General features: G+C 37.2%; 1 protein-coding gene across 5 annotated transcripts in view; it reads left to right on the plus strand.

Annotated features, from left to right (window-relative positions):
- The window catches only part of Ppargc1a (PPARG coactivator 1 alpha), a 628,461-nt gene that overhangs the window by 563,967 nt on the left and 36,940 nt on the right, over window positions 1-27,554 (plus strand). For all 5 annotated transcript variants that reach the window (XM_074042525.1, XM_074042524.1, XM_074042523.1 and 2 more), the window contains 2 exons: window positions 25,207-25,401; window positions 27,227-27,349. In XM_074042525.1, the coding sequence (XP_073898626.1) occupies window positions 25,207-25,401; window positions 27,227-27,349 (318 nt within the window). The remainder of the gene's footprint in view (window positions 1-25,206; window positions 25,402-27,226; window positions 27,350-27,554) is intronic.

Consider the following 27,554-nt stretch of genomic DNA (forward strand, 5'->3'; position numbering starts at 1 on the left):
ATGCTTTCCAAAACACTTAAGGACATCAGTGATAGGTATCTTTTATGAGGCCCATAGAGTGCTGGCTTTGGGAATCTGAAGGGACACATTAGATTATACTCTATAATTGCATTTATTTGCTATCCCTAAGAAATCATTTATGTATCTCTGGCAAGAAATAGTAGCCTTTTCATTTTTAAGTTTTCAAATAATGTATATAGAAATAATATTAGAGAAGTGCATAGTTCAATGCTTGCACTTAATTGGTAGTCAATAAATGGCAATTTGTAGGAACAGCCAATACCCTTGACTTCCTGGATAGTTCTGTAAAACCAAAGGTGTCCTTGGTAACAAAACTGCATGAAAATTCTGGTCAAGATTCAAATTCCAAGGAGATGAGAGTCAATGACCTTGTTCCTGGGCTCTGTGGCAGCCCTTTGATGAGAATGAGGCTTCTGTTTATTGGCTCCCCAGTGTGGATCCACTGAGTACTTTCATCAAAGATAAATTCCAGGGTGGAGGGGGTGTGTTGATACATCACTGAACCCCATACCTAGCACAGTTCTTAGCATACCGTATGCACCTAAGAAATGTTGGTTAAATTGGAAAGTTCTAAGTAGAGGCCATAGGGAAATGACTAAGCTACTTATTTGAGTGGCAAGTATCATTAGTGCATAATTTCAAAAGCAATCCTAGAACGAGCAAGATGTTTAATCTCTGTCATGAAATGCAACCTTTGGAGAGGAGACAAGCAACCACAGTGTGAGTCCTCAGAGTGCCCCGCAGCTCTGAGCATGGCCTGAGCCTCTCTCTGATGTGGCTGATGACGACCAACAAGCAAAGGCATTTTGTACGTGAAAATGAGCCACATTTAGTCAACGATGTTTGGAATGACTAATTAGTTCTGGTAGGCAGAATCCAGGAAGCAGTGGCCTACACTACAGAAAATATCAGCACAGAGAATCCTTGCTCAGAACATTGGCTACAAAAGTCTAGCATTTGGCATTTTCAACAACTGCTGTTTAATTTGCTTTACGGTTGTGGTGGCACATTCTGGAAAGGAAGTAAGCTCTAATATATACTGTGTGAGTTCTCTGGGGTAGGGAGGTAGGGGATATAAATGTTTTGTCTTCATTATAACTATGGTGACAAATTTTCAAATACCATACTTTATTTTAGTTCAAGGTAGGAGAACCTGGTGTTAGTAAATGTCAGGTGGTTCCCACAATACAACACTAGGGTAATTACTCATTTATTTGACTACTATATGACAAGTCTGGTGACATCTGAGTTTTTCTAGGTGTAAGTTGCATTGTTTTTATCTTGTTCTGATATAGTACATTCCTTTAGGTATTTCTTGAATGCCTAATTCCTCAGTATCAACGACTTCCCTTTCTATATCATTTTTTTCTAAGCCACTAACCAGTTACACAGAACTTAGGTGCCTCTACTGTGTGCCCCATGTGCCTTGTGCCTGCCCTATGGTTTTTCTATCTGACTTTCCAATGTGTCCTTCCCCTCTTTTGCCCTATATAGGAAACTATTTGAGAGTCTGTGCTGTGATTTTCACTAGTTCCATTACTTAACTGTGTCTGAAGTATAGGATATGCTTATTAGGTATATGTTGAATGAATTCAAAACAAGGAATTAAGTAACTCTTTAATTAAGTTTTGTATTACAGTGTGAAAAGCATAACACTAGATATTTCAAGAAGCACCAAGCATAGTAGACACTTGGTTGTCTTAAAGGAGTCTCCAGTTAACTCATCCATTTGACAAGTGGTTTTTGAATGTCTACTGTGTTCCAGGTTACCAACTATTTGGAAGTTAAGGTGAATATTTTTAAGTGAAACCAATATTAAAAATTGAGTGGCAAAAGGTGACTTGTAAAACAATAAGAGTGAGACATGCTAGGGTGGGCGATCACACAAAGAGTCTGGTAAAGTATTTCAACCTATTTTGTATTGAGAAAAACCCCTCTTTCTCTTTCCCTTTTCTCCTTCATATCTGTGCATTCAACCATATGGGAGTTGTCTAGTGTCTGATTGCTCCAACCATCACATTAAATACTTGGAATACAAAGATAAATCACACACCCTGTCTGGTAAATACACATTGCTAAATATTTTTTAGAGGTGAACTCTGCCTTTGAGGTAAACATTTTAGTGCAATGCTTATCTTCAGTATAAAAACTGATCTTGGTTGGACAAGGCCATATTCTTTTACAGAGATTTTACTCTTTCTCTTAAGCTATGATTCTTTGCTAAGCCTGTGGAACTGTTTGGCTATAAGGACTCTCAGTCAGGTTAGATGCAGCTGAGGATCTTTGGAAACTTGCATGGATTTCAGGTAATTGGCTAGGTTGATAAGTCATGCTTAGGATGTGCCTTCATTCCCTTCATCAGAAGGAAAAACCAGAGCCCTTTCCATCCAAATATGTGAACAATTCTCTTTTGAAATCATTGTTGAAATGATTTCTATGACCATAGTAACATAGGTAGGCTAAAAATCCTGTGACCTGATAAAAAATCCCTTGTCTAGATTCTTGGCAGCATTATTTGAAAGTCAAAATGATTCTCCCTTCTCACAACTAACACTCGGTATCTGAATACGTTATCTGACACTTATGTACACATGGCCTTGTGAGTTATATTTTCACTCTTCCAGTCTCACTTCCTTGACTCATTTGTAAACTCTCTGAGGATAATAAAACTCATTTTGATAGCAGTTAAAATTTATGGAAGACCTCTCTGTACCAGGCAGCATTCTGAACACTTTACATGTTTTAAGTCATTTAATCTTTACAACCACCTATGAGTCAGGTATTTCGCCATTGTCTTCACTGAGGGTGGAAAACTGTGTCCAAGAGAAGTTCAGTAACTTCCCTAGGGCTATTCCTCATTAGTGATGGAGTGAGTACTCATCCCCAAATCCCCTGACTCCAGACGCTATACCTTCAGATACTCATTGTGTAGATTCTCTGGAAATCTCATGCTTTACTAAATGGTGACTTGCACATGGCAGATGCTACAACAACATTACGGTATCTATTTATCAATTATTTTCTCAACCTTTTCCTAATTTTATTAAGTTTATATCTGTCCTTCTGGGTAGGAGATATAAAGCAGGTACCATCTCAATACTCTGACTATAGATCAGGAGCAGGGATTATATCAGGCACAGAAAGAACATTGTGCAGAATCCCTCCTCATTGCCACCTCCAAAAATTCATAGTGGCTTAGTGTTCATCAGGTTTAGATATGGAAACATGTCTGGCCTGAGATTTGAGGTTCATCTAATACACTTTCCCTTCTCAAAAACATCTCATTTAGCAGAAGCAGCATAATGAATACAACTTAGGAAATCTTTCTTTTCATCTGTTTAATAAAGAACAATTGGTTGGTCCATAGAAATAGAGCATAAAAATAGATGTAAGATATATTTTATATACTTCTTTAGTGCTTATTTTTCTGTGCCATCTTTCTGCTTTATATGTCTTTCACTTTCTGACTCTATGAGATGTTTACGAAAGTGTCTTCCACTAAAAACAATCCCATCTTTCTATATTTACCTTTTTTTAAAATTTTTGTTTTATTCATATGTGCATACAATGTTTGGGTCATTTCATCCCCCCTTCCCCCCACCCCCTCCTTTATCCCCTCCCACTCCCTCCCTTAACCCCCCTTTTACCCTCCCTTGCTGAAAAGCTTTAAGTATTTAAGAGTTTTGACTTTGTCTTTTCTTGATGTAATGGAATCCTACTTCTAAAATAGGTGATCTAGATCGTAAATGTTTAATGTTTGATTTTAAAGGATTCTTCATAAATCCCTTATACAAAATGGAAACTTGTGAGAGGAGATTTCACATAGCTGGAGAATCAAATTAGCAAGTCATCTTGATTGTTATGGTTTCACAAATTCCCAGAGAGCAGTGATACCTAGTTGAAAGTTGAGGTAATTGGTGAATGTCTATGTGCACATATACATATGGATGCTTACCTGGGTCATGTAGCTTTACAAATCCATTTAACTGTATAGATAAAGGCTTATAAAAGTGTGCTGATGGGGGCTGAGAGTGTAACTCAGTGGTTGAGCACAAGCTTAGCATGCACAAGGGCCTGGATTCAATCCCCAACCCCCCAAAAATGTGCTTATGAAAAGATTAAAAACTAGACTATAGAATAAGTATAAAGCATGGTATGATGTGCTAAAGCACTTTAAAAAAATTAGGTTGATGTGCTTAACCAATATTTCATGGGACAAAAGAACTCAATAGGAGTTTAAGCCTTAAAATTCTTATGAGGAAAAAAAAGGGCAAAAAGTATTTTGAGTCAGAGATGCTAAAATAAAAAATACAAGAAAAATTTAAAAATTAGATTAGAGGGAAGAGTGACTTCATTTTGGGAAGGTGGGCATGACTGGGAGAGGAGGCCAGGACTTGTGGATGGCCACAGACAGACAGTGTGAAGGGTGGGGGTTTGGAGAGGGTGGTCACTTAGAGAAGGCATGCACTGGATGCCTTCTCCAGCATCCAGTTTGCTGGATTTGCTCCTCAAATCACATCTGTTCAGAACTTCTGCTTTATTTTTAAAATGCCAAAATTTCAGATAAAATTTTCAGTTTAATAAATGTTAATAACTAATCTAATTTTAAAAACCTTTTTGTAGACAAAAACCCTGTTAGCTAAACAGAAACTACGTCTAGCCTAGTCTTGGAGAAAGACCTTCAGTTTGTAACCTGAGTCAGCATGAATGGAATGGTAGGAACGGGTGTTTTAATTCAAAATGTGGTGGCTTACCTTTCTAGAGGAGATTCCATGTTATCACACAGAATTGTTTTGCCCTGCATGATGGGGGTAAGTGCTAGAGGAATGTACTGTGAAGCTAGAGTTTGATCTAATGCATGAGATATACATGTATGACAATCTCATAATGAAACCTGTTCTTCTGTACAATTAATATACACTGATTAAAAGAGTTTTGTTAATTGAAAAAAACACACACACAAAAGAAAACTAGAGGATTGGGTGGCACACACCCATCCCAGCTACTCTGGAGGGAGGTGGAGACAGGGGATCCTGGTTGGATGCTACCCTGGGCAAAAACATGAAACCCTATTTGAAAAATAAACTAAAGCAGCTCGGCACAAGTTGCTCATGCCTGTAATTCTAGTTTACTTGGGAGGCTAAGATAGGAAGGATCATGGTTCCAGGCCAACTCAGTGAAAAAAAGATTGCAGGACCCCATCTCAATGGAATAAAACTGTGCATGGTGGCATGTGCCTGTCAACCAAGTGATGGCAGGAAGCCTAAAATAGGAAGATCATGGTCCAGAATAGCCTGGCAAAAAAAAAAAATGATATAATTTTCCAAAATAACCAGAACAAAAAAGACCAGAGGTGTGGCTCAAGTCATAGATCACCCACCTCACAAGTGTGAAGACCTAAGTTCAAACAGCAGTCAGTACCTCCAAAAAAAATCCCCCAAAACAAAACAATAAAGTGAAAAGGACTGGGTGATGGGGTCAAGTGGTAGAGCAGTTATGCCAGGGCTTGAATTTAAAACTCATTATCAAACAAAACACCTAGAACCTTCTCACTCCACTTGTGGAGGTGGACTAGATGCTTGCTGGGGTGGGTGTAGCAGCCCAGAAACTCAGCCTGCACCCTACACTTCCAGAATCAGAATCTGCACTAACATCTTCTGGTGATTTGTGTGTGCGCGAGTGTTTGAGAAGCATCAAATGTAAGATACTTAATTTTTTGTTTTTAAATAGCCCTTGTAAGACAAAGCATACAGCAAAGTTGGAGCAGATAGAACATTCTTGATGTTATTAGTGGAACATGGAACAACAACAAAAAAAGATTCACTCTCACTGAAGCTTGAACAGAGCAGTTAATATGGAAATGTTGACATATTTAGTAATGCATCCACAGTGTTAAGTTCTTTATAAGAGCTTGGCGAGCCAAATGCAAGGCTCTGCACAGGTAATGCATTTATTTGGTAATCAGTAAATTACCTTATATAGTCAGTAAATTGTTGAATCCTGGACAACTGATAAGATCATTTGCTTTCACTTGTTTTTTCAATATTGTGCTGAGCCTCGAGTATAAATTGAATAGAGTGACCTTTTGGTACTCTAGGAAATTGACTGCATTTCCTAAGATTCTTTGCTTTCAATTACCATAAATTTTTGATATTGGGTCCACAGCCATTGCCTTGGCCCCAGTATAACAATATCTTATCCTTGGTTCTGATAATGGTTGGCCCAGTACAGCATGTTGTTACCAATATGTATGTGAGCGTGTGTGCGCGTGTGTTCCCAATCAGGACTTCATGTCAAATTCAAGAACAATATGCCATTTTTTTAAACAAATCAAATCACTAAGTGCATTACAAAACGTGAATGATTTTTGGTCCAGTGATGGAAATTGTGTTCTAGGTTGCTAGCTGGATCTTAAGTTTGTGAGATGGATAAGTCCATTAGTGGTTCCTGAGTTTATTAGCAACTTAATTGTCAGAATGTAACAAACTTCTGAACTGTGACAACTCATTAGAAGCAATGAGACATGTGACCTTTATTTTCTAGAAGAATGTTCATTGAGTTGTGTTTTTCCCCAAAGAGATCTTTTTTTTTTTTTTTTCGGTGCTGGGGACCGAACTCAGGGCCTTACAATTGCCAGGCAAGCGCTCTTCCACTGAGCTAAATTCCCAACCCCTCCCAAAGAGATCTTGAAAATAGAATTAACGATTAAGTTTAAATTTATATTTATGAAGTGGTAATGGCTTTGAATTTTCTTAGGGAAAAATACTTGGGAAAAGTTAAGGCCACCGAGGGTAGAGGAACCTGGGTTCCAATTTCCATTGCCATGTTTACTAAGTCACCTTCTCACCTGTAAAATAGAATAATAATATTTCAAGGGATTGCTTTGCGGATAAAAAGAAACAGCATGTGCGCTTAACAATGTCTTTATCACACAGCAAAGTTTAGTTGACAAGTGCTACTGTTCTTTGTCAACCTAGATAGTTTTCTTCTTTTGCCTTTATCTTGAAGTTAATTTCATTTTTCAAGATTAAAGGAGTAACAGTAAAAATCATGTAGCCTCTCATTATTTACTAGTCGGGGGGCTATATCTTGATATAATGCTTGCATTTTGTAGAAATTGAGGTTTCTGTCATATTGGGTTGCTTTTTTAGTGCCCTGGTTTTGGCTGTTATGACAGTATTACTCTGATGACTGTCACAGAAGCTCAGAGAGAACTCTTGTTTCTTCTCTAATGCTTTAGTATAGCTGCTGCTCCCAAAGAAAACTTTGACACTGTTTAAGAATAAAGAGCTGTTACAGAGTTGTGAGTGACGATTGAAACTTTAATTCACAATTCAAAGACAATAATTATTTTCCAAAGTCCATAGCCCAAATGAGCAGTATAATATGAAGAGTATTTCATTTCCAACTATAAGTGAGGACACCGTTATAGATTCTTCCATTCCCCTCCTAATGTCCTTTTCAGATTTTCATTGTTTTCTTCCTATTTTCATTATTTAGTCTATTTTTACCTTTTTTCAATATATAAAAATTATATTACTTTGTATACTGATGAATGCTGGACAGCTAGGATTCTGTAAACAACACGAAGAGAAGGATATTGTCTATTAAATTCATTGTGGTATCCCCACATCCCAAAAGTATTTTCTAATTCTATGAGTGCATAAAAGAGGGAGTGAGCTGGGTGTCTGTAATCCTAGCAACTCAAGAGGCAGAGATCAGGAAGATTGGTGTTCGAAGCCAGCCCAGGCAAATAATTCATGAGCCCCAGTCTCGGAAAAAACCCTTCACAAAAAAAGGGCTGGTGGAGTGGCTCAAGGTGTAGGCCCTGAGTTCAAGCCCCAGTATCTCATAAAAAAGAGGAAATGAATGAATAAAGCCAAACAAAACAGGTATATGGCCTTTAATCAGTTTGGACATGAAGTGTAGCCTCTTTCCCTTTATATTTTGATTTAGACATATATTTATGCGGATAGTATGATAATTTGATACACATATGCAATATATAATGACAACCTTTAATATTGTAAAAAAATGTAAGTGAAATACATGCTATATTTACTGAAGATGTTTTCTCTAGTCGTATTTTTAAATCAGATGAATTAGCTTATTTCTTCCTTTTATTGTCTTCAAACACAATAAACTTTTCTTTTTCCTATATATCCCCTGTTTATTTTTCCTATGACTCAGTGGCTCTTGATTATTTTAAGGTGATACTTTTGTTCTAGCTCAGCTATCCCAAATTGAAGGCAATATCTGTGAACCCTTAACTAACTATACTAAACCCAATTTATAAAGATTGTAATATGGCTCAACTTAGACAATAGGTTAAATTCTTGTGTCATGTAGTTTCCCATGGTTTATTTTCAAGTTTTGCTCTCTTATTGACAGTGTAACATTTTGGAAATGATTTTAAATAGGAAATGTCATTAACAAAAGAGTAGGAGGTATTTTATGGTTTCCGTTATGTCAGATATCTCTTTTAATCTTTACCATAATGCCATGAAATAGCTATCTTCATTTTTACAGTTGATAGTACTGAGGTCATGGGGCCCAAATGTCCTCCCAAAAGACACAGGCCTAACTGTGATAAAATTAGAATTTGAATCTCATTCTTCTAGGACAAAATCCCGTAAGATTTAAACTCTACTACTTGTAATTATTCACAATGGACATAATATTGATGGAAACAGCAGCAAAATTAGAGGCTGTTGGTTAATGTTTCAGGAATATTGAATGTTTTCCCAGGGACAAATTGTGCAGCAGTTGGTGCTGTATTGTCATCTAACTATTTTGCTATCACTTGCTAAGGCCTGATGTTTTCATACTGTGCCCAGAGGTGAAGAGAGCTTCTCCAGGGCCACCCCTAGCTGATAGCGTCAGATCATTCAGGCCTGAACAGATTACAGTTGGCTGATATTATCCCAGCAGATGGCCCTGGATAGTGTGTCTGCAACCACTGGTATAGCTGGGGCAAGGAGGACTCTGGGAAGAGTTAGCATGAGGGCACTGCTGAGTCTGTCCTGCTTCGGTGGCTTGGTAAGTGAGTGTCAGACACAATCTACTATTGCTTTTACACAGGTTGTTACAGTCTACTTGCTACTGTGAAGTTTGTGAGGAAGAAATGAATTTAAGTAAAGTATTCATCTGTATAAGTATAGTCCAAATTCGGTAAATATTTTTGAATGATTTTTATCTGAAATATGCAAATCTTTAGTACTACCTTTTTAACTCTTAATCAGAGAACATTGTATTATACTTTTATAAAAACATCCAATAACCTTATAAGATATTTCACTGCTCCTTTATACAGGTGAGAAAACTAAGTCCCAAGGAAGGTAAATTTGAAGCTGAAGCCATGAAGTTGAATAGATCTGCAGTAATATTGATTGATTATTTAATCACACTGAAGCTTTTTCCTCTTACCCAGAATCTTCTTTCACTCTACAAACACAAGTATACTTCTTGGTTTCTATTTTTAAAATTTTAATTTATAAGTACAAACATGCTCATTATAGAAAGATTAAAAAGAGAGCAATTGTTCTAAACTTAGGCCATCTGAGGTCTTACCTCTTATAACATTTTGGTGTTTACATATTTGGATGTCCACGTGTCACGGGCTGGACTCAAGTGCCGTGTGTCCACTTGCTTGATTGATTTAAGAATATTTAATTGGGGACTGAGCATGTTAGCTGGGCTCCGTTCCCAGCACCACAAAACAAACAATATGACAAAATTAGTTATAATATTCATTATAACAAATATATACCTCTGTCATCATTTCCATGGATGTGAAGCAGTTCATGGATTGATTCCCCTGCATGTTCAACTCACACTCAACTAGCCTGCTCAGCTATGACCAGAGGCAACTCTTAATGTGACCTGTGATGTCTCCTTTTTGTTTCTTTTATTAATATGTGCATACAATGTTTGGGTCATTTCTCCCCCCTTCTCCCACCTCCCCCCCGACTCCCTTGCTACCAGGCAGAAACTATTCTGCCCTTATCTCTAATTTTGTTGAAGAGAGAGTATAAGCAATAATAGGAAGGACCAAGGGTTTTTGCTAGTTGAGATGGTGAGGGGGCCAGGCTTGGTGTGCATTGGATGAGGACAAACATTCTGTAGACAATGGAAGGGATTCTGGGTTAGCTGGTCCTCACTGACACACAAGTCTTCAGCCCATGAATGAAGTAGATCATAGCACAGATTTTCCCCATTCCTCAAAAAATTCTACCACTCAGTCTTTTATAGAGATGAGTCCCAGAACTGGTTTCCATTAGAACAATACCTGTGAACTTTTAAAAATAATAATGCCCATGTCCAAAGATACTGATTTAATTGCTCTGGGGTGGGGGGTTAAGCCTAAATATTTTCTAAATACATACAGTGATTCTGTTATGTTGCTGAAGCTTAAAATCACTGCTGGGTACAGGCATTTTTCATTTTGTATAAAATGAAGGGGGGAGGGTGATATTGGAGAGTTGAACTCTGAGACTTGTCCTTGCTAGACAGATTCTCTACAGCTTGAGCCACAGCATCAACCCTTCTTGTACTTTTTTTTTTTTAGATAGGGTCTAGCTTTATTCTTGGGTCAGCCTGGTCTCTGATCCTTCTCTTTATGCTTCCCTGTGTAGCTGGGATGACAGGTGTGCACCACTCTGCCTAGTAGTTGGTTGAAGTTGGGTCTTATGAACTTTTTGGGTTTTATGAACTTGTGATCTTCTGGATCTGTGTCTACAGAGTAGCTTACATTACAGGCTTGAGTCACTGTACATAGCTCAAACTATTTTTTTAAGTGAAGTTTTTGCACTGCAAATTATATTTTAAAGTTTTAAAATTTCAACTAATTTTCACTTAGTGTTTCTAATTTATCTCAGTATGAAATCTTTTCTAAGAAAAGCATTCATGCTCTGTTTTTATAAATAAATCTGATTTTTAAATATGGTTGGCTTTCCTTAACTATGTAGAGTTCTTATTGCTTTATCCATTCATTTATTTATCACAATTGTTTGTTGTATTTATAGTAATTTATTTTGTCAATCATCTGAGGGCAGGAAATTTTAATTATTTTGTTCGTTGCTGTAGCCCCAGCGTCAAGAATACGTGGCACATAGTAAGTACTCAATAAATATTTGTTAACATTTTTGACATGCATCTTGATGCACAAAGCATGATAACAATTCCCAGGAAGTTTGTAATCTATTGGAAAACACAGACCTGAAAGTGAATAATTGCAGTTCATTATTTTTTAAAAGCTAATGTTTTGAAATTTTCATTTACAATATTTTAAACAATTCTAAGACTGAAAGAAGAAAAATACCCTTCCAATTGTAAAAAAAAGGAACTTCACTATTTTTTTTAGTTCTCCTTGGAAGCAGCATGGTATTGTAGCACAAGTAAAGACCCCTTGGCTTAGAATAAATACAGATTAGATTAGCCACTAACAGACCTTGAGAAAGTCTGTTTAACACTTTGAGTGACCATCTTCTCATCTCCAACATCATTCTGTTGGATGAGGTGATTCATTGCAGCTCTTACTATTCATTGTTTCTAAGTTACTACATCCTGTCATTATGGAAGCCATAAATGACAAGTCACTAAGTCACCTGTTTTCTCCTTTTGTTGTCCTGTAATTCTGGAATTTTTACCCAGATTGGTTTGCTCCTCCCATGTTATTTCCCACGCTGTTACATGAGTGTGTGCTTTTGTTATCTCGTTATCAAACTCACTTTTTAAAAAATGCCCCCTTTAATGTTATCAGCCACTCTGTCTAACCTGGTCTCACATGCTACCTTACTCTTCATGCTCACCACTGAGGCATACAAATCACCGATAATCATGAATGAGTCTGCGTTTAGAACTGATCCAGGGAACGTATTTAAAGATTCTTCTCAAAGGGTGCACTCATTCTGACATTAAAAGAAGCTCAGTTTCTAAGTCCTAGGAAATTGGAAACTTACTCAGATGCTTTGGGAACCGAAGCCCATGTGGAATTCTTAGATGTAAAGCCATTGAGAAAATGAGTCACTCATATCATATTTATTCGGTAAGTATTTATTGACAACCTGCTACTCTGTGCAGAACACTTTAGTGGAGTATGAAAGTTATTCAAGGAGTCTAAGATCCAATCTTAGGCTCTAAATGGCTCCTGCTTTCTTGGGGAAGGGCCAGGGAAGGCACAGAGGATTACCAGGAAGCACTTTGATTTCCTTTACCCTAGATGGCCTCACAGAGAGGACAGCCTTGCCTCTGAATAGCTTCCAGCCACCTTGAGATGATTTCTCTCATTCTAATGCTATTGCCAGGATATTGCAGTAATCAGATCACTTGACATTGCCTGCATCTTACTGTACCCAACCTGAAATTCCATACGGGTCCAGGTGTTAGGGATCTGCAGCTGCACAATTCCGCACATATCCCGTGGTGCTAAGTCTTTATGAGCAAGTAGTCTTGACCTATAGAATGATGCTTTCTATAGAAAGATGCTTTCTGTAGAAGTGCTTTCTAAGCACTTCTTTTAGGCAGAAAATGTACTATCTTATAGAGAAGTTTTTAGTTACAATTATTACAAAGATTGCTTACATAGTCCAAAAGTATTGCTTATGCTCACAGTTAATATTGTCTACTAATTTGCAACAATAAAGCCTTAGGGTTATTTATGTTTGCCCTCCTTTCTGAAGTCCTGGTGCTGATATTCTGACTGATTAGGGATCATGTGTAATGTTTGGTACATACTTTGAATGTATTTCCTCTTCCCACTTATACCTAAACAAAACTATGAGAAATTAATATTTCATTCATTTCAAGTTCCCATCTTAGGGACTTTAAAGTTGACTTTACTCTTTTCTCTGCCTAGAACATTTCTTTCTCAGCTATTATGGATTATTGCTCTTTCCATATTATATATATAATATATATATTATATGTATGTATAGTTACTAATGGACATTGGGTATAGTTTCTAGTCTGTGTGTGCATATGTATATTGTATAAAATATACACTGGACATATTATCTCTCTATATGCTTTATCTCTCTATCTATCTATCTATCTATTTATCATCTTTCAGTTGGTCTGTCCATCTATCTATCTGTCTTTGAAAGGGAATGATTGATTTATTGTCTGCCATCCACTGACTAAAATGTAAGTTCCTAGAGAGCAGATCGTGGTATTTAGTAGATACTCAAATATGTGTAAGCAATAATGTGTAAATGTATTTGTAAACACACATGTAAATATAATGTTAGAAATAACAAACATAAGTCTATATGTGTGTGCACAAGTAGAGAGTGTGTCAACCATAGATATCACAGATCAATGTGGTGTAGATTTCATGCTATAAGCTTGATCACATCAAACCATGATTGTTCATTGCAATATATCAACCCTGAAAGAGTAACTGGCAAGGCACAGTAACAATTTCAAGTATTTAATAATTTTAATGTTACACTTACAGTTTGATAATGTAGTTGTATAGAATGTTTTTCATTTCCCCTTTGCTTCTTGGTATCCTATCCCTACCTCACTTTAAGTCCCCCTGCTATTATGGAGTGGTTTTCAACAATCCTTATTTTGTTTCACTTACTTTGAATTCAATCTAGTGCACAGGGCTAATAATCATAATGATATTAACAAAAACAAACAGAATTCCTCACTATACATATTATATAATTTGCTTAGATTAGTTTAGTTGATTCTCTAAGTAACCCCACAATATATGTCTTATTATTATATATACTTCTCAGACATGAAATCTGAAGATAGAAAGGTTAAGTGACTTACTGCAGGTCACACACCTAGTAAACAATTGACTCTAGATTCAAAACCAGGTAATCTAACTTCAGAGTGTGTGTTTTACTTCACTTCTCATAAGAATATAATGATGCCATATGGCTTTGATGCTCTTTTTGAGCTTTAAAAAATCTTAAGGAGTGTAGTGTACTAGTCTTTTTTCCATTGCTATAGCAAAATACCTGAGGCTGGATAATATATAAAGAAAAAAGTTTCATTTAGGTTCACAGTATTGGACGTTCATGGCATGGTGCCAACCTTGGCACCATGTGTTTGTGAGTGTTTGTGAGAAGGAGAGATCACATGATGAGATTGGAAGTCAGAGGGTGATGCAGGGCTCAGGCTGTCTTTTATAACACCCTTTCATGACAACTAACCAGAATCCCAAGAGAACTACCTTAACCCTTTTGAGATTAATGCCTCAATGACCTAAAGACCTCCTACTAGGCTCTACCTCTTAAAGGTTCTACCACCTCTTAACATTGCCATACTGGGGACTGAGCTTCCAACACATGAACCATTGGAGGACAAACCACACCTTAGTCATTGCACCTAGTAACGTTTAAGAACTCTGTGGAAATTTGTGGAAGAAAATACTTAATAATCAGGATTTAAGACAATTTTGAAGAATCTAGACCCATTGGTATAGGAAATTAGGTATAAGAATTCACATAGGATAAAGATATTAATAACTATCAATAGCTGGACTTGGACGTGTTTAGGTGTATAAATTTGGAATATATGTAAGTTCCAACTTGTGATGTACTACTCAACATTCACAGAGCAGCGAGTCACCCAAAATTGTCTGGTTGTCAGAATTTCTTAGGTTACTTGTCTATGGAAATTGCAAAATCCTGGACTGGTAGTCATCCTCAAGTAAGGTCAGTTTGCTTCTAGGATATACTCGTCCATATCTGGAGACACTTTTGGTCACCATAACTGAGGAGGTACTACTGGCATCTAATGGCAGAGACCCAGGATAATGTTACACATTCTGTAATGAACAGGACACAGCCCATAACAAAGAATTGTCTGGCTTCAAATTTCAATAATGTTGAAGCTGAGAAACCCTTATCTAGAGGGTTGATTTAGTGGTCCCCAAGAGAGCCTAGAAATACATATTTCTTACATCCAAGGACCCAAGTTATTTTGATAAAGGATTTAGTAGCTTAATGATATCATTGTAAGCTGCATTTATTGGAAAATACCTTATAGAAGAGAGAATGTTTGAAGTAGGTTTTGAAGTAGGGATATATGAACAAATGAAGGAAAAAGGGAAGAACATTCCTCAGTTATGGCCAATAGAACCAAAGACAGACTATGAGGTAACATGAGCCAGTGGCAAAGAGTGAAAAGCAATTTGACAACTTTCACTTCCTAGGTAGATCAATTCTACTTCCTTGGATATAACTGCCTCTGCCATCTTCGTTTTTGTCAGTTGGTAAAGAACTTATATGCTTCTCTAAATCATTTTGTATCCCCTAATAAGCAGATAGATTAGAACAGGCCATATCAACTCCCATTTTTGGTCTAATATTATCTTCCATAAAATTCCAATAAAGAAAGGAAGTAAGAAAGATATTTTATCAGATATATCTGGTTTGATAGCTAATTCTGCCTTTCATTAGACACATGATTTTGGGACTAATAATAGTGTAAAAAGGATACTTTAAGTGAAATAATGCATAGTTAAAAAATAATTCAGCATCAGAGACACAGGAAGCATTCAGTGAAGATAGATTTCTATTTACTATTTTTATTACATATTTGTTTAAGAGAATTGTGTATTTAAGTGAACAGAATAATGTGAAGTTTGGATTTAAGATAATGATCAGTATCTTAATCAATCTTAGCAACCGCTGATTTTATTTTGATCAAAGAGAATTGAGAAAACCCTGTTACAAGACATGAGTAAACATGGCTCCAGGTTTTAAATTGCACATCCTAATTTCTCAAGATTTTTTTTTCTCCTGAGACTGACACAAAATAATCCAGTTTTTTTCTCTGCTTCATGCAGTGACAATCCCCACTGTGATCGTAATCAGATAAATAACAGATTTTAATGTGTGCACTGCTTTAAGATATAGTTATGTTGGTATTTAAATCCATTTATATGAGTACACAAAATATATCAAATAGTACATTTCTCACAATGTAATCTTACAGCAACTGGACAAATGTCCAGGGTTTCACAGAACACACTTTAAAACTCCCCCTAGATGGATACATATACCCTGCTTATAGAAGGTATGTTATGTGACAAAGCAGAGTTCTGATAGGCTCTATCAATTATTTTCCCTTGATTAGTGAACTGAGAGGCTCACATGGGCATATAGTAGATTTATCTAGCATGGTTTTCTCTTCACAAAAACCAGCTTGGCTCTTCCAAGATGTTAGTAAATTGAATGCTGGATGATGTGTTCCAATATCTTCCCCAACAACAGAAATTGAGTTGGGTTGATCTCTACAAAGCCCATCCAAACTCCTTTACAAAAGGTGGATGTTTCATTTACTCCTTCAGATTCAGCGTCCAGGGACTAATTTCAGATTTAACCCCTCTGTAGTTGTAGCTGTTCATATTTCTTTCTCTCCCACAAGAAGATGTTGGCTGCTTGCCTGGTCTATCAACTGGTATATGTGAAATGAATACAAGCTAATTTTAAATCATGGCCTAAAATAAACATTATTAAGAAGATAAATATGTTGGGGGTGGGAGGAGGTAGGAATTATAGAGAAAACAATAACAAAAGAATGAAAAGTCACATTATATTCTGGATTTTTGAAGTATTCTCATTCATTTTAATTAGCCACATACTCTCTCTGCCATGTATCTTTTTTTTTTCCACCTCAGTACTAGGAGTTGAACCCAGGGCTTCACACAGCTTCTACACTAAGCTACACTACACCCCCAACCCTACATGGCAAACATCTTAACAGTAATCAAAGAGGCCTCACAGAGCTTCTATTTTTATTTTTTATTTATACTTTTAGTAACACCAGAGTTTGAACTCAGAACTTCACTCTTGCTGGGCTAGTGCTCTACCACTTGAGCCGCACACTCAGTCCATTTTTTGCTTTAGGTACTTTTCAAATATGATCTTGGGCATTTTGCACAGTGTAGCCTCAGACCAAAATCATCCTACCTACACCTCCCACATGGCTGGGATCACAGGCTTGTGCCACCATGCTTGGCCTTCAGAGCCTGTCTCTACTTTAGATAGTACATGAACAAGAAGAACCACTAAGGTATATATGGAGCTACAGACATAAGTTCCAGAAGAACAACAAACTAGGGAAGGTGGATGGAATGTGTCCAGAATAGTTGGGGGGTCTTGCTGAGAAGGTGACGTTTAAATAAATGAAGGAATGACGGGGAAAATATGTGGCCATCTGGCAGAAGATCCTTCTAGGCAGAGGAGACAGCAAATGCAAAGACCTCGAGACAGGAGAATTCCTCATGTTTGTGAACCAGTGAGGAGATCAGGGGTTGGCAAGGATTCAGGAAGGTAAATGGGCATATTGACAGGGTTGGATGAGGTTAGCCTAATGTAGGACAACCCTATACTCCAGTGAGGCTGCACTCTTCTGGGATGAACCCTTAATAGTTCATGATACTCTGAAAAGTGTTCTGGTTTGAATGATTAACTAACTGTATGGTAATCCTAGGCTAGTGGGTCAGATTTTGGGTTTTATTATTAGAGATGTGGGAAACCATGGGCGAGGCAAGACATGACAGGTTTAATCAGGGTCACTTATGATTCTTGATTGTCAACTTGATTAGTTTTAAAAAAGCCTAGGTTATTGAAGCACTCCTGGTTATATCTGTGAGGGAATTACCAGGGACATTTAGATCCTGAGGGCTTTGACTTAACTAAATGGATTAATTCCTGGATGGAATCATAAAATGATTTCATTATTGAGAGGTTGTTAAAAAGTAGGAGATGGCACCTTTGGAGGAAGTAGGTCCCTGGGGAAGTGTCCCTGGAACTATATCTTGGCTTGGTCCCCTCCTGTAGTCCCCTTTTTCTCTGCTTCCTGGTTATCAGGAAGTGAGCTGCTTGGTCTGCTATGTGCTCTCCGCTATGATGGATTGACTTCTGAAACTGTGAGGCAAAATAAATCCTTCTTCCCTTAAGTTGCTTCTGTCATTCTGATCACAACTACAAAAAGCTAACTAATACTGCAATCTCCTAGTCTTCTGTACTGAGATATAGGGCGGGATGGCAAGTGGCAACAGTGAAAACAGCAAGTTATTTAGGGGTCTCCAGGATTGTCATGCTAGATACTGCAGTGCAGCCAGGGACTTGAGTTGTTCCAGATGACAACAGACAACTGGCTGGTAGCAGACATGGAACTAGGATTGATTCCCGTGACTTGCAGTCTTGGGTTCTTTCTTCTGTGCCCTGTTTCTCTTAGTTTAAACTTGAGGATGAATGAAATAGCTTGCTGGCTCTTTTCAGGTCCATTAAAGCTTCTGCCCCATGGCACAACTCAGTTTTTTCATCTTCCCATTGTTTGAAACAAACATGAAGCATCTTTTTCTGTTTCCCCACTCGAAAGTGCTCATTTCGCCCACACCAAACAGGATTCTTTAGGTCTTTCTATTGAACCTCTGTATTTACACTTTTGCCTCGCAGCCTCTTTAGAATAATGAATTCCACATGTTTAGTATATGTTTATTAACATGTGGGTGTTGTGATGTGAGATAATCAGTTAGAATGGAGTCTTAAGTACAAGTATGAATGTAAGTTTTATGCCTGCTTAAATAGGAGCGTAAGGATTCATGGGAATTAAATGGATTACCACAGATCTTAATATATCTATGGAGAAAATTCTTTGGATTTGCTTGAATTTTATTTCCACTTGATTTTTGTTTTATTTTTGCAGGAATCATCCTCAAGTCTTGATCATTTCTTTCCTCAGTTACCGTGGATAACTGAGAGGAAGAGATATATATGCTGATTATACACTCTCTGTAGTTTACTGCAATTGGCTATGTGAGAACAGACTCCAATATTGAGATGTACATGTGGATAGATTGTGCTTTAAATATGTGTATTCAATATAGAAACTTGTGGAAGCTGGGGCTTATGTATAGACACATGTGCGTGCATGATATTTCAGATAGTCAGTTTGCACATGGTGAGGTAGTCAGGCAGTGAAATTAAAAATTTGTATTTTTTCTACTAGCTACTGAATTCCAACAATTTAAGCAGCTCACAGGGCTTGTCCTTCCTGGGAATAAAATAGCAGTAAGCAAACCCTTAAAGCATTTGTAAGAAATGAAAATATGCAAAAGTATTTTATAGCACGTCATGTAAGGTAAGGAGGTCTTTCTTGTGTTGATTACTTTCTTGACACACCAATGCTTGAGACATATAAAGTCATTTTCTTTCACCTTCAAGTGCCTATAACCTTATTAAAAGTCCTGTGTTCCATATGCTGTACAAAGGAGCTAGTGGGTTATTTTAGTAACTCTTCCTATTGAATGTGGTAGGAGGTGGGAACCTGTAAGAAGTGCCATGTAGGAATTGTACCTATTTTCTGTTGGGTGTTTGAGAAGGGGGCAGACCTGGGTTGGTGCCCACACTTGGAGAAGCAGAAGAAACCATGGTGGAGTGTAGAGAGTATGAGGAGAGAGAGGAGAGAATGGATGAGAAAGAGAGTTGCTTAAAGATGCGATTCAAAATACTTGATAGCCTTTTCTAAAAAAGGCCCAGACCACACAGAACCACATATGTGGTAAACAATCAGTGAAGCAGCCTTGGTTTTGACTATAATGGCTTAATATGAAAAAGCTGAAAAACTTCAAATTCTGTTTCAGTGGTTTAGTCTAGATTGTTATCTTTTAATTTTGTTTCAGAAAAAAAATTAGCTTTTTTCTTTACTTTGACTTCAGCTTATTCCAAATCTTGAATCAAACTTTATACATCAAAACAAAAACTTTTAACAGGCAAACAATTTTTTGTCAATTTGTACATGAAATTATGGTAATAGAGCTTTATGTATGGAATTCAAGAAAGGGGCACCTATGATCAATTGTATTCTTCAGTTGAACTCCTAAAGATGTTGTAAAAGTTGCTTCTCCATTTAGTTATCTCAACTCCTGGTGAGGCCTAGTGGAACAAATAATCCAAAATAGTGGATAATCCAAAAATGTCATTTATATTTGGCTTTGGAATACACTACCAGATGTTACTCTAGCAGATTTCCCTTCCTAATTAGGCCTCACTTAGAGTAGAAGTTAATTTTGTCTTCATTAGTTGTTTCCAAATCAGCAGGATGGGGCAAGAAAGAACCCAGGGAATGCTGGGTAGTTGGGGGGAAGCTGGCCCAGAGCTGAAAGTCGGTGGTAGATAGTGGGCAAAGAATGAAATTCAAATACGTAATCAGGATGATGGGCATATTCACTGAAAGTGTTTATGAGTACCTTCTTGAAGATTTCTCAGACTTTATCAATCCTTAAACCTATTAATCATGAGTGCAAAAAAAATTCCATAATAGGAAGGAGGTAAAATCAAAACCAAAATTTTGTACAGAAAAAAACTAAAAACCAAAAATCAAGGCTCACAGAAGTTAAGTGACCTGTCACACAGATTGATCTCTGAGTAAACAGTACCTAAGAAATGGAAACTGATTAGTGAATGATAAGAAGACCCCCCCACACCAGTTTCCTTCTTATTGATGATTTGAATAATGAGGGAGCAAGAATTCTTGTGGCCTAATTCGCATTAAGAGAGCTAAGATAATGAAGCTGTGATTAAATGGCTATTAAACTATTTTTATCAAACAGAGATCAAGCGAGTGTGAGAATCTGGGGATGCAGAGTGTAATTGCAATTCTACAAGATGCAGAAAAAATTACTATCATAAGCAGGGCACAGTCCTTCCATAATAGTCTCCATTTAGCAACCTTCAGGATGCCACATGCAGTTTTCTCTCTGTGTTTCTCCCTTCAGGTGTCTGTTAGCATCCCAGAGTCCCTCATCTCTTCCTCAATCAGGTGGATTTATTCACCTGCTAGGGCATCCAGTCAGGTTAGCTAATTGCATTGTCTGCCCCACCATGTGTGGTCAGATGGAAGATCCTTTTCCCTTGCTCACAAAAGAGGAAGGCCCATATCATAACTGGGTCCAAACTTGCAATCTTGAGGTGACTGTGGGCACCCAAAGGAGCACAATCTTCAACTATTCCTTTTGGATTATGTCATATTTAGTTCAGGTCATATAGGGACACAGCAGTCCCAAAAAGCAGTGATGAGTCTCAAATTCTGTTGACTGTCCTAAACTATTATTTATTAATGACACTGCATGGCTTAGGGATTGTTACAGAGTCTAAATTTTGAGTTGTTAGGATGAATGCCTAGAAATTCTTTACACCTGGAGGGAGGTTTTGTTGACATGCCTACTTTCTTCCTGGGCAACCCTTGGAGAGTGGAGTTCTACAGGCACACAGACCTTTATTTAGGTTGGAAGAATAGCAGAAGATCACATTGTGTAAGGAAAAGCCAAGGTTGAAACCCCCTCATAAGAAATGTTCTTAATAGCTACAGAACTCAACAGTGGAAATGGCTGTCAGCCTGTTTTCTTCTTCCCCTTTCTACTTCTGGCGATGGAGCTGTAGATCCCTGCTCAAATGATGATCTCTTACTTTTCTGACTTTTAACTTAGATAGAGCTAATAAGTATATTTTTGTGAGATAGCAATTTCAAACAATTGGAGAGCAGTATCAGGGTCAAATCTTTTAAAAGTTATCTTGCAATGTCATTTTACTGACTAATGTATTTCTATACCTTGACACTTGTGAACAGACATGTGATCGTAGCCATTGTGCTTCATCTGCAGCAACTTTGATTTATTTGCTCTGTAAATTGGGACTGGAGCAATAATGGAGAGTGACATTAATTGTTTAACAGAGTCCTCTTTGTCACATCCATTGCTTCTCTGGGACATGTGGTCATTGAAACTCATACAAAACTAATTGAAATTGTCACAGTGAGGGACTGCTATGTCCACTCAACTTTACATGTAGGAATATTTGTTGAGCTTTGACACAAAAGTGTCATCAATAAATAGCAAGCTTTCTTCCCAGCCTTCCATAATTAAAGGAAACAGAGAATTTGAGATTGTAACATATTTTTCCTTCCATAATTTGAGAACTTTACTAAAATAGATGATCTTGGAGCACCTTTCTGAGCTATTCACATACAGGGATGATAATCAAAATGTATAATAATCACTTTGAATGAACAATGAGTGTAAATAATGAGTACTGCCCTAGTAGTACATACTGGTTGAATACTTCTGCTCAAGTGTCCCAGCATGCATACACATACATGCTGACACAAACACACTGATGCACACACATAAACACACACTCACGCACACACACACAAGCTCAAGTGCCCACTCAGGCACATGCGTAAACACACATGAACACTCACTCGTGCACACACATACTCATGCACATACATCCAAATACACTCTCATGCGCACACATACACACACACACACACACACACACCCCACACACACTATGACAGTCTTTCATCCCACAAGCCCTTCCCTCTGGGTGAGAGAATTAAAATAGTTGGTGGTTTAATCAGATCTTGTAAATTAATTATGACATTATCAAGTTCCAATATTTCTGCCATTGTATTTGGTATACATTTACTTGGGCTTATTAAAGAGATTGGAGAAAACTAGTTAATTTAAGTTTTCTTTGTCATTTTGACTTGATTGGAATTATTGTGGTTTGTTTACATGAGGGATAGAGCTAAGGCGCTATTGTATTATATGATTGAAAGCAAATAGCAGCTTGTAGTATTGCTGGAAAGCCAAACACAAAATTTAAATCAGGGTAAACAAAATCACTCATTTATTGGTAAACACTCTTAACTATTTTTCCTCAGCTCTCTTTTGACTACAGTGAAATAAGCCTTTTTGGAAAACGGATATTTGGGGAAGATGTCCAGTTAATTGAAAGTGTCCACAGTGTATCTACGTGTGCATGTGTGTTGGGGATGCTTTCAAAGATTATTTTGTTCGATTGTATGGTGATATTTGTAGAATGTAAATCTCATAATTTTGAGTTGGTTTAAAATGATATATATATGTTATTTCAATAGAATTTCATTGAAAGCAGTCTAATAAATTGAATTTTGATTTTTAGAGTGTGAGAGAACTTAAAAAAGGAATGACTGTTATTTTTGGGTAGCAGATTATGATCCTGGGCAGAAAATAAGGGGAAATAATTTCACTACCTTTATTATTGGACTTACATGGACAGGGTCCAGAAGAATTGGAGCTGCTGGTGGCGGTGGGGTTGTATAAGTGTTTGTTACTGAATTGTGCATTTGGATTCCAATGAATTGGTCAGTTTGTGGAAATAAGTATGCCATTTTGAAGATAACAGGTCACCACTTCTAGTTAGGATTTGCCTTTTTTTTTTTTTTTTTTGCTGTACTTGGGTTTGAACTCAGGGCCTCACGTTTGCTAGGTAGGCTCTCTACCACTTAATTCACTCCACCAGCCCAGGATTTGCCTTCTTAGCTAGAGCATAAAAGTCTATGCAATTGTCATACTACATTGTGCCCAGACTACTTAACTGACAATGTCAAATCCAGGGACAGCAAAGAGATGATTATGCAAATATAAAATAGGCTGATTAAAGTCTACCATGAGAATAAATGGCTCTTCTTGGCCTCTTGAATCCAAAAGACAAAGAAGTCCATAGTTTTATTGCTGGATAGAGAGTGAGCAGTAATGAGGGAAAACAATTTTTATGGGAAAATAGAATGTATACGTGATAAAGCCCTGCCTAATTTCTTTAGTAATACAATTTGATTTTCTGATTAGCTGTCATATTCTGTGATTCTTGTAATTTTGTCAGGTCAATTAACTGGAGTTCAGTGCTAGAGAGAAAGGAAGTGTGGACACTACTGGCTTCATTAGATGTCAGCGGCTTAGGTGCATTTGTAATAGAATCTGTGTGGGATAATTTAGCCCATACTGTTAATGTCATAGTATACAGATCTTGAACAGAAAGACTTTGGAAGCAGGTCAGATTGGACAGACAATATAAAGTGCTAAAAGAAAGAGTTGAAAGTGATCTACACAGTATATACTGTCAGCAACAAGTGCAGATCAATGAATTATTCAGGAAGTGATCATTGACTATGTATACTGGGTGCCCAGTACTGGTACTGATTGTCCAGGTGGGTGGCCTATAACACATTGCCCTGTTAACCAGGTACACAAGCTCCAATTTGTGTGTCTTTGAATATTTTTGTGTAAAGGATTGAAATTAATATTATCTTTTATAGTAAATTGTTTATAGGTTCTTCCTTCCCACTTGAAGATTCTTAGAGAACTAGGGTTTTGTCTCTTTTCTCTTTGTGTCTTTAATCTTTACCATAACTTTGGCACAGTCTAAGGTGTTCAAAAATGTTTGTGGAATGAGTTATTGAAGATTTACTTTTCATGGGTGTGTTGGTGAAAATCAATCTGGGAGGTGGGGAAACAAGTTAGAATCTATTTGCCGAGGTCCCCACTAAAAGTAATGTGGCTCTAGAATTATACCCCTGGCCACAAGCAATAAGTACACTTAAGGCACATTACAAAGTAAGATTCTATTTAGTGACTGACCAGAGAAAGAGGAGTCAAGATAGGTCCAGAGTTTAAATCTGAAACATTATATCCAAACTAAAGAAGTCAAGAGAAATATCAATTTTTCTGTGAAAGGTCCAAAGTTTGGATTTTGGAGATGAGGGAGCTACATAAGGTAGAAGTGTCCAGTAGGCAGTTAGAGATTTATGACTACAATTGCGAGAGATGTCAAGGAGAAAAATAAATGATTTTGGAATGTTCAAGGATGAGATTATAATTGAAACCATGAAAGTGTATAGATTCTGTTGGTATAGTTCAAGTTTCTAATGCTGTTCAAATGGAAGTTTGTCTAAATGTTTTTTTTGGGGGGATTTATGCTGTACAGGAGATCTAAGCAGTATGTCTGAAGGTTAAATAGATGGCTAAAATTCTCTCAAGCCCTCAGAGTCCCTAAGTTCTCTTTTAGTTGGGGGAGAAGATAGGAGCGTGTGGGAAATAACTGAGAAGACAGAATTATATGCAGCAGCATTAAGCACTGACACAACAGATTGCTAAATTGGACAACTACTTACACAATCAGACATTGGTACAGTAGAAGATTTCACCAATTGTGAGATTCAGACCAAAAGTGAGTTCGGAGTTTAAGGAAGAAATGGTCTTTGTGTTTTGGTGTGGACATTGAAGATTTCACGTACAGTTTACTCCCTCAGCTTATGCTGATTAGTAGCATTACCTACCTCCCAGTGTCAATTCACTCATGTCTTCTGTATTTTTTTCTGTTTTGGCAGAAGATAGATGAAGAGAATGAGGCAAACTTGCTAGCAGTCCTCACAGAGACACTGGACAGTCTCCCTGTGGATGAAGACGGATTACCCTCATTTGATGCACTGACAGATGGAGACGTGACCACTGACAACGAGGCTAGTCCTTCCTCCATGCCTGACGGCACCCCTCCGCCCCAGGAGGCAGAAGAGCCATCTCTAGTAAGAACCCTTCCTACTGTTTAACAGCAATTGGAGTTGCCTCTGGCCACCCACTGCAGGGGTACGATGTAGAAACAATAAGGTTTGGATTTTTAATTTAGACTGATGCCAAAACAATCCCCAAGCACACTCAGAATTACACGTTATGTGATTCTCCATTATAAAAGTGTTGAGGATACAGTTCTTATGTAGTATTGCTACCGTTTTTTAAAAACTTCTTTTGGTACTTAAGTGTATGCATTTTTATTTCTTAGAATTATTTATGTTCATAGTAAGACTAGAAAAAATAGGCAACTAGAAAGAAGAGAGTAAAAATTCATCTGTGGTTTAAAAAACCCTCTAATATAGAAATGATAGAAGTCTTTTAAGATATATCATGAATGTGTTAGTGGAATTTTAAGTACATGCATAATTTTTAGCAAGTGCATAGTATTCTGTAAGGAATGTAATTTATTAAGCAATCCCCTATGGTTGAATGTTTAGGGTTTTTTTTCTTTTCTTTTTTACTATTATGAATTACATAATAATTAACATGCTTGCAGTTTTATCTTGTGCATACAAATCTAGAAATAGAATTGGTAGACATAGGGGCATGCAGTATTTTAAGACTTTGGATCCATATTTCCTATGAAGGTTGAAAAATAATAGCATAGCACAGTACATCCTACATTACTGAAATTTATAGTCAGCAATGAAGAGTGAATTTGTTGGCAATGAAGAGTGGATTTTCTATTCAATGCAGTTCTTGACCAGAATTTTATTAGTCATGAAACACAGTTTACCTTTCTCCTCTATGGTGGCCATTTGTCATTTGCCATAAATCTGATGTAAGACGATGCTGTGTAAATTATGGAATACTTTCATCCAAACTCTAATGATGTGCTTTGGAGTTACATCTGAAGGTTGCTTCTCCTGTATCTCTAAGTTCAAAAAATTTTAAAGAACCTGACGTAAACCTATAGAGACCATGCTTACATTCCTTTGTGTCTTGAGATTTCTGCTCCTGTAGAGAATATCTCATAGGGAATTATTTCTTATTTATTTTCCAGTGTCTCCATTTGCCGTTGGCTTTAGGGTCTAGTACTGTGATTTCTTTACATTGATGCCAGATGATTTTCATCTGCACAATTAGTTCAGTAGGGAAGGGTTGATGACTCGAAAACATCCTGCCTGTCAAGCAGGGAAGTCTTTGATAGTCATCCAGGCAAATGAGGAAACAGAGACCAAGAAACAGCAAATGCTTGGCCTTTGTCAAAACTCACAAAACTCATGTCTTATCTACTGACCAGAATTCTACTTACAAATCCTTTCTTTCCATTCTGAAATCAGTGACAACCACTGTTTTATCCCACACAAATTCTTCAAATTAGTAAACTTGTATAGTTGGTTGTGAAACATGGGGCAGCATCAAAGAATCATCTACCGTCACTCAATTTATCTGGGTTTTAGAAGGGAAAATGTGTATCTATTCTTCCTCCCTCCCAAGCCCTCAATTAGCAAGGCAGCACACCTTACCTGACGTAGTAGTGGAAGTTGTTTTAGGAATGATTTCAGTATTTTAGCTAAAAATAATTTTTAAAAATTAAGGTTTACAATGTGAAGTCTCAAATACAGGAAAAGAAAATAGTCTCATACTTTTTCTTTTCAAGGAAATATGCTGAATTAGCACTATTGTACTAAAATGGGGTATAACTACAGAGTGAGAGGATACATTTTTATAATTAATATTAATAGTTAATTTTAAGTTTATAACTTCAGTTACTTATTCTAATCTTAAGAAATACCTAATTTTTTCCTGCTTTTCCCTTTTCTGATGTGTTTCTAGCTTAAGAAGCTCTTACTGGCACCGGCCAACACCCAGCTGAGTTATAATGAATGCAGTGGTCTCAGTACCCAGAACCATGCAAACCACAATCACAGGATCAGAACAAACCCTGCAGTTGTTAAGGTACACACATAAATGTTCCAGTACAAGGAGGAGAGTAGTAACAGGCGTTTGCATGAATCTGTAAACCAGATAGGTTTGTGTGGATTAATTTAACTGGTATCCAGCATCTGCCTCTTCCCAGGGAAAGAGATTATGAAATGGCTTTCCAAAGCAGCACTTGAGCTATTGGAAACTAGGAAGAGTTCATGTGTGCATGGATGATTGG

This window comes from Castor canadensis, chromosome 9 (genome assembly GCF_047511655.1).
Source record: "Castor canadensis chromosome 9, mCasCan1.hap1v2, whole genome shotgun sequence".
NCBI classification, from domain to species: domain Eukaryota; kingdom Metazoa; phylum Chordata; class Mammalia; order Rodentia; family Castoridae; genus Castor; species Castor canadensis.